Here is a 14,223-nt window from a genome sequence, read left to right on the forward strand (position 1 = left end):
ACGACAGTCTGGCTAGACTGTCGCCTATTTTCTACGGAGCTCCCCCTACAGCTTTGGGATGTGTATTGCATGCAAGGGCGTCAGTTTGGTTTTAGAAGTGGTGGGGACAAAAAACGTAATGCGTTCTCTGCCCCCCACGGACCACCCACCATCCAGCACATTAAAAAGTAACGCATTCTAGATCGATTCCAGCGTCATGTTTAATAAGCGGCCCTTTTTTTGATGAACGCATACAGAGTTTATAAAATATATCCTTTAATGTCATGTTTCCATATCATTATGATATGATTCGAAAGTATGTATTTATTCATGAATTAATTACTGTTAATTAATTACGCTACTGTACTGTTTGTAAGAAAGGGGAAAAGTGCAACTGCAACTGCAGTTGTTAGTCCGGACAGACTATCAAAACAAACACAGACTTCGGCCAACGGGTCCTATAACTAAGCAGAAACCTGTAGTCTGTGGGGCTCCTCATTCCTCCTCATCGAGCCTCTCACTACCACCTTTCCATCAACTACATTTGACACTGAGCATATACAGAATGTTATTTTCAGGAGTTGCTAAAAAAAAAACAAGCAAATAACTAGCTTAACCTTTCCTTGGCTAACCTAATACTAAAATGCTAACGCTGCACACAGAGACTTCATAGCCACCATGGCAAATTATATTCATAATATTATAGTCTACACATGACAAATATTTAACACACATTTCACACACAGACAATATTTCAGATGATTTCTATGGATCGTATACGGTTTGCTTATCATTACAAAACATGAATGTGGAAGGCTATTGAGTAGCCTACTGATAAAAATAAAACGTTAGACAATTTACCTTAACTGTGTATATACTCCTCCACAAATAACTTGTACCCTTTCCTCAGCCTGGACTGTGGTGTTGGTGAGTGTGACTCCACGACCCTGTGTATATCCTCTAAAGTTATCCTTGGAAGAACCACCAGCGAAGTTGCGAAGAAACGCTGCATTTTTGTTTGTGTAGAAGTAGCTCTGAATGAGTTTCGCCGGGAAAAAGCGGTTTACCCGGGGTCCGTTTCACAAAGCAGGTTCAACATACTCTGAGTCTATTCCTGATCTCTGAGTTGCTCTACTCTGAGATAGAAAACTCTGAGTTTTCGGTTCCAGAAACGCTGATTTGAGTGAGTTTAATCAACTCTGAGTAGGACCTTGAATTTAGCGACTTTAAAAAGCCAGCATCAATGGAGCCCCGATTCGACGAGTCACCATGGCAACGGGGAAGAGGAGGGGCTACGTTTTTCACCAACCTCGAATTGGAAATCTTAATGCGCTCATACGGCGAGTTTCAATACGTTTTTAGAAATAAGTGCAACACCGTTGCAGCAGCAAAAGTGTAAGTTTAAATGTAGTCCTTTGCAATCACAATAATATTACAGGGAAACTGCTTGAATGGTAGCCCATTCATTTATTTCATTTAGGTGCAATCCCGCGGGGGAGAAGCGGACTCTGCAGCAGTTTAAGATGAAATATAAAAACATTGTTCAAACAGGTGAGACCTCGGCATGGAGGTTCCTCATTTTGATCATGTTTTACACTGTAAAGTAAATATTAAGTGGCTATTTCACTGTGCAGTTATTTTATCCCCAACATAATGCTGTTTTCACACACATAAACTATGTCTTCTCATCTATATCATGTTCTGTTAAATAATTAAGCCTATTTAAACTAACACAGACTTCTACTCAGCCAACAGAAAGAAGGCAGATGCCCGTAAAACGGGTGCTGCCCAGCACCGCTGGGGAGGGCAGTGGCTGAGGGAATCCACCCCCAAGAAACGAGTGTCTTTATAAAATATAATAGGCCTATATAATTTTTTTTAAGCCTATTCATACAAATATTTATTTGTATTTTATGTCTTTTTTTTCTTTTGTCCCAACAAAATTCCGATGGTGCCGCTCAAAAAGATAATTGTCTGGAAATGCAAAAATCTATGCGCGGTCTGATAACCATCTCCTGAGGAATATTTATTTCTCTGCGCAATAATGCTGCTCCTTCATCCACGGGATCGTTGTCAAAAGGACATGTTGGTGGAAACAGTCGCCTCCTGCTGTGCCTGATGGACTTCTATAAAAGAACTCGCTCTGCTGACTGAATGAATGAGGAAATCAGATGGCTGAAAGAGGTCGGAGACAGAGAGAAACTCAAGGTTTATTGAGTAAAAGTTTCTCTCATTTCAGGGTTAGTCAACTCAGAGTTTTCACTAAACCTGCTTCGTGAAACAGACCTCTGGTGTGACGTCATTGGAATGCACCGACTCCGCTGTCATTTTACAACTTCATGTTTCTACAGTGGCTCACAGTCGGCAAATCAAACGACTAAATACCAAATTGGGGTTTTCACATGTTCGTGCGCGCCTATCGCATGATTTAGACTCGACGATTTCGGTTGAGAATGTGGGGATTTTTTTTCGGTCGCATCAGAGCACATTTTTAAAAGTCGTGGGGACAAAATTCAAATCATAAATAGTGGGGGGGACATGTCCCCACCGTCCCCCCCGTAATCGACGCCTATGATTGCATGGTAAACAAACCCCGTATTACTGAGCCCTGCTTTAAAGGACTTATGAAATTAATTTTAATTGTTGGAATTTCACAGTTTTTGCTGCTGATTCTAAAGGTTCCAAGCCTTGCGATTAAAATGAGATATTTTCTGGATAATAATTTATCCGGGAAGTCATGTTAAAACGGGCTCAAAAGGAGCCACATTTTGTCTTTTTCTGCGAATTCATTTTTTTATGCGTGACGTCATAGGGTTGACACAGAAGTTCTAGTAGTCTAACTGTAATGGCGGCGTCTATGACTAAGACATCAAAGCACGGTGGAAAATATTGTGTTGCTGGAGGGCCAAATGGTGTTAGTTGCAAAAATAACAGCTTCACTGAAGGCATCTCTCTGCACATGTTTCCCAAACTAAAAAATACTGGAACTGAGGCTGACAAGGAGAAGGCAAAGACGAGAGCACGGTGGATCGTATCACTGCCTGCTGCCGCCTGCCGATAGCTGCACCTGTTACGGTGTTTGCTGCTCGGAAGCAGGGGACTGCTCGGTCTGCTCTTCGGTCTGCACACATATCCAACTAGAATTTGGCGCCGTTGTGAGTGGCTGGCCGTCTACCTCTGCTAGCTTTTTTTGTGTTTTGTCATGTTTTTATCGTTTTTTATCGTTTTCATTACTACTGATGCATGATCGCCTGAGTCTCTTGAAAATCAGAGATTCTGTGGACATAATATCGATCACGTCAACGATCAGACAAAGCCACCGCCACCTGTTTTGGCGTCTGTACCCTCTTACCTATGGCATCTACCTGGTCGGTTGCCACGCAACAGCCGTCGCAGAAGACGTGGAAAGAGAGGTGGAGTAATATGCCGGCTGAAAGCCCACCTGGCTTTGCCCTCCACCAACAACGCTCGCCATCTGCTGTCTGGTCTCTCCGGTGATTGCGCCTACATTAAAACCATGTTATTATCACATACGTTTTTTTTTAAGTGGCTGGATTTCAAAGTGCCACTTCGTTAGGTTTCAACGTGTCAAAGACAGCGCAGCAGAATGCCATATCTGCGAAACCGGCATGTTCAAATCTTTTCCAGTTTACCACAGCAAACATACACTATTGTGTCATTTGATTGATAACGTCTTAATAATAATCAGCGTGTAGTAGGAGCGATGGCTGTTTTGTGCCCGCCGATCCTGTGCCAAAAATGGTAACTTTCATTTCCATTACCCATACGGGAGGTGCAGAGAGCCTCTACAATATAGATATTAAATCAATTTAAATTCAACGAAAGTTTTTCCACATAATGTTAGAGGTGTGTTCTTTCGACCTGCTGATGTTTGTATCAGAATTTTGGTTCCTTTATGAGATATAGGTCCATCAAATGTATGTTGTTTTCGCAGCCAGCCATACTAGCAAATAAGGGACTCAACCCTATGATGTCACGGTCACGTGGCCAATTTCGCACCAAAGGCCATATAATTCACACTTTTAAATGGGCGTTTTAACAAGTTATGCCCGGAAAATTTAGTTCAAGTTGGATTGATGGTTTTAGAAAAAGACAAAAATTTAATTTGAATGATAGATGAACATTCGTTTCAGTTCATCTTTAAGTTCAAATAAACATTGTTACAACATTAGGGACATGTTGCAAACTGAGTTCTGAAGTTTTCCAGGTTGCCAGGGTAACGTGAATGGAACTATGGCTTTTTTAGGCGTATGTGCGCAGATGAAAAGCCACTTACAGAAACCACAACGCTTTATACCGCATGAGCTGAAAATATTTGGCCAAAAGTACCTCTAAGTTAGTAATTCATTTAGAATGAATATTGTTGTTACGCTAACAGGCATTAGAAAAGAGTGATAACACTCCAGGCAGCACACAGTGTCCAGACAGTATGAGTGTACCAAAGATTGTGCAAAGAAAGGGAAAAGAGAGCAAGAAAACAGTGAGTGTTCATCGGGAGGAGAATTGTAACAGCTAAGATCAATGTGGCGCTCTCTGCAAACTGTCCAATTAGTCTAATGAGTTCAAAGGATTAACAGTGGCTCACACACAAACTCACACAGCGCACACGCTCATTATAAATACAATCAAAATCTGAAATAAACATATTCCCCTGATCCATCACCACACTCATTTATTAGATAAACTTGTACATTTCAAATGAAAATTTGAAAAGGAAATGTATGGAGGGCAAACTTGTGCTGATCAGTTCATTCACTTTTTGCTGCATCATGCAGTGTTCTAAAAGTCAGCTTATTACACTCTGTCATACTGATCTATAGCCTCGGTATACCCCCATTCCCAGAGAACTCAGCAGGTCAACAGTGAGTGTTACCCTGTTCTCTGAACATTTTATTGCACACTATATGGAGGACAATCTTGAGACACGCAGGAAGAATTCACAATATGAAGGAAGGTTGGAGTAGGTGGACAATCGAAATGCAATTGGTTGAAAGGGAAGAAAATGAGAGGGTACAGAGAGAGCTGAAAGCATGGAGTAGAGCTGTGGAGAATAAAAGTAGAGGAGGTAAAATAAGGCTGGAATAAAAGAGAAAGATGAGAGAGGAATAGATGAGTGCAGAAAGATCAGAACAGAGGAGTGGAGGGAAATATTGGTGTAGAAGGAAAAAAACAAGGAGATAGGTAACCGTTCACACAGACATAGAGAACGACTATTGATCAGGCTTTTTCTCTTCTCTGATTTTTACTTCTTTACCTTCTGCCTCTTTTCTCTTTCACTTCACACCCTTTAATCTCTCCTCTCCACAGCCAGTCTTGGGTACAAAAATCGTCTTGTGACTGTTAACTTTTATAGTAATTTGCTGTCGTTGTCTGCCTGCCTGTTGAGCTGTGAGCTTTCAGACATCATTCGCTATCTCTGAAAGAAGTGCTTTCATGTGTTTCAACGTATCATGCCCCAAATCAGAGTAAAATGAAATAAATGTAACTGTGTGTTTAATAGTCATGTCATTATGATATGGTTGCCTGCATTGTTTTTTTTCATCTCTGTAAGTATCAGGGCTGTACCAAGAGCAAGTTTGTATAACAAAGTGGTAACCTGGAAGGTTAGTCATGAAATCTGTTACCTGGAGACATCTAGAGATATTTGCAGTTCTTACAGAATGATTTTTATTGACCCAAATTCACTTAAGTTGTCTCTGGAAAGAACTGATGGAGAGCTACTTACCAAGCATTGAGCTCAAAGTTCCTCAATGTATAAGTGCAGCTTCACAGTGCTTTTAAGGTGGTGGTCCAAAGCCCGCCACCTTTAGTCTTTGAGCAATCGATCCATTTCAATAGATTCAATGTTTTTGAGCATTTTTTGACTAAGATCAGCTGGAGGTTAAAGTTGATCATATTATGGACAAAAAAAACAAAACAACTCTAAATTATTAGGTGAAAGGCTGTGAGTACTGTACACCAAAACTGTTTTTATTTGTGTGGTATTTATTTGTGTGTTTTTTCAGATAATTCTTTTAAACGTGCCCTCGAGAAAAAATTTACACGTGGGCATTTAAAGTGACAGCAAACACTTTTTATTCACTTTGAAAGGACTCCCATCTTGCGTAGGCAAATGGGATTCTGAGTCCATTGCTTTGCATTGTTTGTAGCTCTCAGTGGAAAGTTGAGAATAGTTCAACTTTTCAAGGGACAGCGCAGGCAACAGCCAATCAGATTGCTTCACTGATCGCATGTCTGATCTCAGGAAAGATTGTTCCTACATTTCTAAACGTCAGGTCCACCCACTGCAGAGCAATGCTTATTTTTGAATCCTGCCTTAGAAGACTGAATTACGGTTTGATAATAATGTTGTTTTTTTTTGTTTTTTTTTTCTACTTTTTACATTTTTTTCTTATCTAGATCTAAAATGTATCACCGAATAGACACAATGAATACTGGAATTTAATTTCAAAGGTGTTTCCATTGTAGAAAATCTGATATTTCTATTTTATTTTTTGTAGGAGCAATCTAGAGTGATGAAAGCTCACTGTTCACACATAGACAACAGCGCAGTGTCTTTCCGTCACACATATGGACGCAGGTGTTGACATGCTTCAGTGCCGTTGTGTTTTAGAGGCAGTGCACGCCGGGATAAGGACAAAACGACTATAAAGCCCTCTGGGCCCTTTGGCGAATCACTACGCACATAAGCTCACACTTCCATACACCCATCTTACCTCACAATCAATGTCCACATCTTGGCATCATTGTGCAGGCTCTGAAGGGGGCCCTTCGGGCTCGGTGGACTGTGTGTGTTCATGTGTGCTCATATGCACTTCTATTCCTCATGACTCCACCCCTACATCTCTGCAATTTGCTCCTTTTATCGCCATCAAGGGAGCAAATGGTTTCTATAGCGACAGGAACAAGGAAGTTCTCCTATTTTCTTTCTCTTTTTTTCTGCCCAGCTTTGAAGCCCCAGGGAGTAAAAGAGCATATGTGTGTGCAAATGTGTGTCTGTCTGCGCTGCCTGCTCGCCCGCCCGTAATACTTGTAACAATGTCTCCTTCCAGGATCGATTTAATGGAATTGTTATTCTAGTTTATTACTTTGTTCTTTATACTTTTCCTGATGGGTTGTATCTCTTTTTGTACTTGTGTGGCCATACACACAGTAGCCAGAGGTGGTAAAACTTTGAGGATAGCTGATGGACACACACACACACACACACACACACAGAGGCACACGCTTGCACATATTAACATGTTGTGGCACCCTCAAGGGCACCGAGGTTCTCTTCTTGATGTCGTCTCCGTTTTTCTTTCATTTTTTTCTACTTTTCTTTCTCCAGCTCACAAGGTATAAACATTTGCCTGCCTAAATATCCAAGAAAGTTTCTACCCTGTTGTTCTTATTGTGTTCGATCCAATTTTGTTGTTGGTATACAAAAAAGGAATAACATGAGAACAAGCACTCACTGTACAAACCAGAGTTGGATGAATGCAACAAACATGCCTTAAATTAGGATCCAACTACAACATCTGGAATCATTTCAGGTGAATATGCAACTCAAGTACTCAGTGAAAGATACCCAAATGACTTTGTCACTTAGTCTTTGGACAGTCCTATAGGGTGTGTTACCTCTGGACTGAAAAAATAACAGGAACGTTTTGCACCAATCAGAATGTTCACAGTGTACAGGTCAGTTAGACGGCGTTCTCTGCCTGTGGTTTATAGCTACTGATACAACTTCCAGTGCAAATTGCAGAAGCACAGCTGCTGAAGTTCTTATTGGCTGCAGGTGTATTATGATAAAAATGTAACCTTTAGGTGTACAAGACTCAAGCTTTAGTTATGACTCAACCATATTAGCATCACAGAAATGTAGCTCCATGTGTTATTATTTAAGCTGATTATTGAGAAGAGAAGATAATGAATTCATGCAGGCTGAAAATATTCTTAAACAAAGGCTTTAAAGGTCATAACTCATATTTTCAAGCACCAAAGATGTTCTACTTCATGATGTGTTGTTAATAAGGTGAGAAAACAGCCCCATTAATGTCAGTTTGCTATGGTGAGTCTGTGGTTACAAGCATTTTTCCCTTTTTATCTCAGTTACACACAAATGGTCGTATTGTTTTCTTGTCTGTTTTTTTTTTCTTGACATCAAAACAAACATTTTAATTGGTAAAATATTTCATCTCTTAGACACGTCATCTGCTGAGTATTATATCCATCCTTTACCAAGTGATTCTAACCCAGGGATCAGTACAGTGGGCGGGGCTACGATGTCATTTCTGGAGCTTATCAGATGGCTGTGGAGAAAAGCAAAATAACATTAAAATACCATCATTTAGACTGGGATAGTTTACACATTACATCACATGTCCCAATGGTGTAATTTGGGTCATGATTAGCAACGTGATTATTCTGAGGATTCTGATTCAAAAAGGTTGATAACCACAGAGTTAAAGCACTTCAGTGATAGCACTGTAAGTGATCTGCTCAGGCAGAGGGGAGCATCTTCTTTGACCTCATTCAGTTTATCCAGTGTTTGCTGTCGCTGCACTGATTGGCCTGCAACCCTGAGAGATGTCTGTTTAATTTCAACTGTGTGTGTTTGTATATGTGTGGTCTAAAGTGTTTGAAGAGCCTGGGTCATGGAGCAACCTGTTGAATACAATGCACATGAAGCAACTCATAAAAGGGTTTGTGCGAGTGTGTGTACTCCTCGTTTCTCAAAGTTCTAAATGCACACGAGTGACTGCTTGTGCCGTTTTGAATCTGCTTTGTCTTCTAAGAGATGGATTGTAGGCTGTCAATCATGTGTCCGTGGTGGGATTCCCTGCCAAAACATCCACTGGCTCTGCTTTTGGGATATAGGACAAAAACACAAACACAATGTTCCTGGCCCACACACAAGAACACACAAAACACAGACACTGTGTTACACTGCTCTGCATAATACCCTCTGCCAACCTCCCCATGTTGTGAAATGGCTGTTCTCCAACTGTGGCCGTGTTTGTTAGCCAGTCTACTCAAACACACACTCACACAGCACTAAGCAGGAGCTAAGCCAGGCCCCCTGCCTGCTACGTAACCCTGCTTGATCCCCCTTCAGACACACACAAATACATTCACATACGCATCCATTCCAGCCTGCTGAGTGGCCAACTGCAAGCTATCCACCTCTTGCCACCTGACAGGGAGCGACAGTCTGTCAAAAAACATCAGTCCAAGAGTTGCTTAAAAGTCCAGTAAGCTCAGAAATCCTGCTCTATCCCGTAGCTGGAAAGTATTCATGTATCCATTTCCATTTTCTTCCAGCATCAGATTTATAATACTTTGACATGTATTTTTTTGTTTGTTTTTGGTTTTAATTTTTTTGGCCTGGATCGCTGTCAGTAAGCATGTTAAAAAAGTATCGAACCAAACTGGAGTAAGGGTTTTTTGAGTAAGGGTTCTCCAAAGTTTAATCTCTTGTCCAAACAGTAAAGCACAAGTGAAAACCCCCAATCGAGCTGCTTCTACTGACTTATTTTCTGTTTCTTTTGTCAAATGGCTGAACACTTCAGAAATTGGGAATGAAAAGCAGCCTATTTAGCCTATGTTTCAACCTGAGGTCACTTAAATCAGACTGCCACTCTGCTTTAATAAAATCCTGATTTTATAACCGCACCATCATTGGTCAAAATTATTATCTAAGTGACTTAAAGACAATGTCTGAAGAGTGAATTCAGCTATATTTACGTGTGTGGTGATCTCCCATAGAGAAATTTAAACCGCAGAAAGTCTTCTCACACAGCTCACAGCGGTGCAGCGAGTCAAAAACTCAATTCCACTGGGTCAAGAACGGTGGTCTAATTAAATAGCCAAGTTGAGCTGTAACTGTGGCTCGACTCAACTATGCGTGTTACCGTACTGACTTCTGACTATTATTTGTGGGTTGTTTTTTTTTAGAATCCCCTTCATGGTTTTTTTGTACATGCTGGAGGTCTACGGCCCTTCGTAGTAGGCACACAGCTATATTTGTGGAGCCTTTTGTTTGCTTTATTTCTTTTTTCCATGTTTGTGCCTACAGTATTAACCTTTCGAGTCCTTAGGACACATTTGGCGTTTGGGTATCTGCAATTGGGCTCACTTGAAGGACTTGAGTAGAACACCAAATAAAGTCCTGATCCTAATGGTCTGAGGTTGGGTCTTCCTTAAATTTTCTCAAAGGGTTCATTTAAGGTCCAGTGAGTGGGTTGAAAAGACAAATAATGGCACAAATCGCAGCCAGCTAAATATCCCCCCTAACAACAGCAAACAAACAAAATGCCTGCTTCAGAGCCAGTGTTTTGTTCCTTCTGGTAGTAACATGGCAGTGAGTCGAGGTGGGCAAGCTCCTGTGTCTTTTCTAAGGTAACAAAAATACTGATTCTTATTTTCTCACTATTCAACTGATAAGCATTTTTGCCAATAGATTGTCCTAAATGTTACGCAGTGGAAATTTCATTTAAGAAATGACAGTTCAATTCAATTCATTTTTATTTATATAGCGCCAAATACAACAAATGTCATCTCAAGCCACTTAGATTATAAAGTCCAATTCAAGCCAATTGGAATTCAGTTCAGGACACAAACTTTGTAATACATTCCAAATTCGCAGCAGAGGATTTCCTCCAACTTGTACATTTTCAAGTTTTTGCCATGAAAAAGTAAAACTTCCCATTGCCCTAATACTACACAGGGCATTACTCTCCAAACTCTTCTTCATCCAGGGAGGGGGGGGGGGATCTATGAATATTATTATGAGCTCCACCCACATCTCAGCATCTCTGCCCGTCCTCAAACTCTCCTCTGACCAGAAAACTCCCTTTGCTCCACTCATATTGTAAAGAACAATCAGAAATAAATTATAATCAGGGCTGCTCACTCCCACTCACTTAATGCCAGAATTTTGGGGTTACTGCGTAGGTCTCATTAACTTTCTAGTGCATGGAAGAGAGACGGTCAGCCGGACACTCCTGGGCACAGTCACCTGGTGTCTGTGTGAAGTGGGACACGGAGTGCAGTGGACTGCTTTTCCCGAGGAGGCAGCTGGACACCGTGCAGCTATGGATAAGACATGAAGGCTTACAGAATCTGATTTCATGCTATCACGGTCACAAGCACAACATGTCACGTCTGCCATTTTAGCAACCAGAGGAAAACACACCTACTTGCTTCTCCACATTGCTTCTCTTAGCTGCTCATATAACCGGCTGGAAACCCGCTGCACGAGAGGTCAGACTTCGTTTGGTTCTGGTTCCTTCAAACAGTCATTAGAGACACAGACATTACAGGCTGTTTTACTTTGCTTTTCTGAGGCTGAAGATCCAATGAGATTACTGCTGCCATGGCTAAAAAAACGGTGTTAATTACGAATCTGATTCTATCTCTCTCCTTCCTTTCATCTAGCAACAGTTTAAATTAACTAAACTTAGCAGGTTATCACTAAAACGTCGTCCAATGGCAAAATGCAGCTTTGTCCTGTACAGATACTGTTTTCCCACCCACACACATACATTTCAGACACCACAGCTTTTAACTTCAATGTCTGTTAGAAGTCAGGGATTTTCACAGTACCTTGAACAGGTCAGTGTCCCTGAAACTGTGCCCACATCGTGCTGACGCCAGCCGGCTTTCCATCACTCACATCATGCTGCCTCTTCCCAATGCCACACCTCGGCACCAAAAAGCTGGGAAAACTAACACATGCATGGGAAATTTAGAGCCATGTATAATGCTTTCCGATGAAAATCTTTCTTTTGTGGAAGGTGGCAAAATTTGATGATTTACCTTAAGCTGCCGTGGTGAACAAAGCCAGAGCCTGTGCTTTAGGGAATCAAGGAGTCATTACACTGACACCATATAATAGCCACTAATGGTTCGTTTTCACACTTCTACCCACTGAGCAATTTGTAGTTTTACATGCTATGTTCCCAGAATAAAACGGCAACTTTGTGTGTGCAACCTGAAAGAGCTTTTAAGAAAAAATCTGTTGTATTGCAGTGAGGGGGACTGACATGACCGTGGTTCAGGTGGCCAAAAGCTAAGCGGACGTTTCTTTACCCTGAACTGAGTGCAGACATAGATTAGAAAAAACAGAGAAGCAAAGCTGTTGTGCTCCTCCTGGTGTGCAATACGCAGTCCATCCACATTAATTCTGATCACTGGCTGCCTCCAGGCTTCCTCTCTCTCCTTTTCCATCCTTCCCTCTCTTTGTTTACCACATAGAGGTTGATTTATGTCGGCTGCACTTGGCAGAGTTGGGTGGCGTGGGCGAGATACAGCAGCTGAAGTGGAGCGCGAGAGGAGACCACGAGAAGGGGAGGAAAGGAAGGAGAAGCAAAAGGCCAAATCAGAGAGATGTATCAGGGGAGAGAACGAAACGTAGAAAGATAAGCTGAAAGAGGGATAAATATAGCACAAAGGACTAAGAGAGAGATTAGAGAATAGGAGAGGAGGTGGGAGATTGGGTGAGGAGGCAGGGAGAGGTGTTGCACTGGCCTCAGGTGTCTCGCTCTGATTTGTATCTTTTATGATGCCTCGTCGTGTCAGAACACAAGGTCTTATGCTGCAGTCCCTCTGGCTCTGTCGCTCTTGTTCTGTGTTTGGTTCACATCCCCCTCATTATGTTTATTTGTTCATTTTAACCTTATCAGCCTTGATCCGGATAGGTTAGATTGCAACTCTTTACAGAACATATCGTGAAACTTGAAAGGTCCCCTGGGAAAAGTAAGCAGTAAAGCAAACCGGGGATATGGTTTTATAGTTTAATCAGATATATAGTGATGAAAATGTGCACAGTTTATGGGTCACTATTCTCATTTATATGTAGAAAACATCAATATAAATGGATATACATTTTATATCATGTGTGAAATAAAATGACAGATTGACAGAAAAGTAGGCAGGGAAAATCAAAAAGAATTTTTCCAAAGCACACTTTCCTTGAGGTAAAAACTATATTGTGTTTTTTTTGCAGAGTTCAGGGTGAATTGATCTGCAATCCTTTGAGGCTACATTTCCAGATTTTGTTCTAGTTTTTGTTCAACATAGGAGTCGTTTTTGGTCCTGTATGTTCTGGTCTGAGCAGCTGTTGCCCTAGTTTAGCATGTGTCACATATTACTGCTCCAAAACAACCTTTATTGTAACAAAATGCAGTTTCAGGTTTAAAAAAAAAAAAGAAAGGCCTTATCTGCAGCCACGTTATCTGTAGGGATGGGAATTGATAGAACTTTATTGATGCTGATTATAGATCAGGTTCTTTATCTATTCCGTGCGCTACATTGGTTTTCAGTGTCAGCACAACTGCTCACTATCTGAAATCCTAAAGTATGATAAACCCATGTAATACAATTCTAAAATTCTGTAGCAAGAGACTTTTGGTCAACTAAAATGACAGGATATAATTTTCCAGGTAAAAGAAAAAGTGCTGAGCATGGTGCTGATCACTTGCTGATGATCAGTTGGGTTGGTAAAAAGAAGCAGAAGCTCATGTCCCTAAACGTACAAGCTTGTGTTGAAAAATGTCACAGCGTGTTGCTGGTAAAAGAAACATTCTCCAGACATGAGGACTATCACTGTTGACATGTTTCTTTGTGAAATGTGGCCAGTTTTGACAGCAGAACGTACAGACACATGTATGACATTGCTGCTGCACCTGCTGGCATCAATAAAGGAATTTATAAGCTCAGAGCTGTGTGATTCCGATGCTTTGGAAAATTTTAAACCGCTTCTCCATTCCCATCCCTAGTAATCTGCTGACGGTAGATATTATTAATACCATCCATTAAAAATAATGTTTGAGCACTTTGCTAATTATCCCTTCATGGTAAGTGTCTGTGCCACATTTCAATGCGATCCGTCCAGCAGCTGTTTCCTGTATGGTTAGAGTATTTGCTGGGCAAAATTACATCCTCTTTGCACCATTAAACGCTCTATTTTTTTCCCTTTCTGCTCCTCTCCCTGCCTTCCTGCAGCTGGTCAGTTGAGCCAGTCAGCCCATTTCTCCCTTCAGTTGCCCTACACTGTGCTGGGCCTCGGACGCAGCGCTAACTTCTTGGATCATCTTTTCGTCGGCATACCCCGGGAGTCCGGAGACACGGTGAGTGGATGTGTGAGGAGACATGAGGGGGGTTTATTACAAAGCTTCTGCAGAAATGCCTGCAGGCTGCGTGGTCTTAGAGGTTATTGGAGGGAGATTATTTTACAGG

General features: G+C 41.3%; 1 protein-coding gene across 1 annotated transcript in view; it reads left to right on the top strand.

Annotated features, from left to right (window-relative positions):
* The window catches only part of itfg1 (integrin alpha FG-GAP repeat containing 1), a 162,924-nt gene that overhangs the window by 131,501 nt on the left and 17,200 nt on the right, over nt 1–14,223 (top strand). The window contains exon 15 of the mRNA XM_075471634.1: nt 13,990–14,114. Within this exon, the coding sequence (XP_075327749.1) occupies nt 13,990–14,114 (125 nt within the window). The remainder of the gene's footprint in view (nt 1–13,989; nt 14,115–14,223) is intronic.

The sequence above is a fragment of the Odontesthes bonariensis genome, chromosome 1, assembly GCF_027942865.1.
Source record: "Odontesthes bonariensis isolate fOdoBon6 chromosome 1, fOdoBon6.hap1, whole genome shotgun sequence".
NCBI lineage: Eukaryota > Metazoa > Chordata > Actinopteri > Atheriniformes > Atherinopsidae > Odontesthes > Odontesthes bonariensis.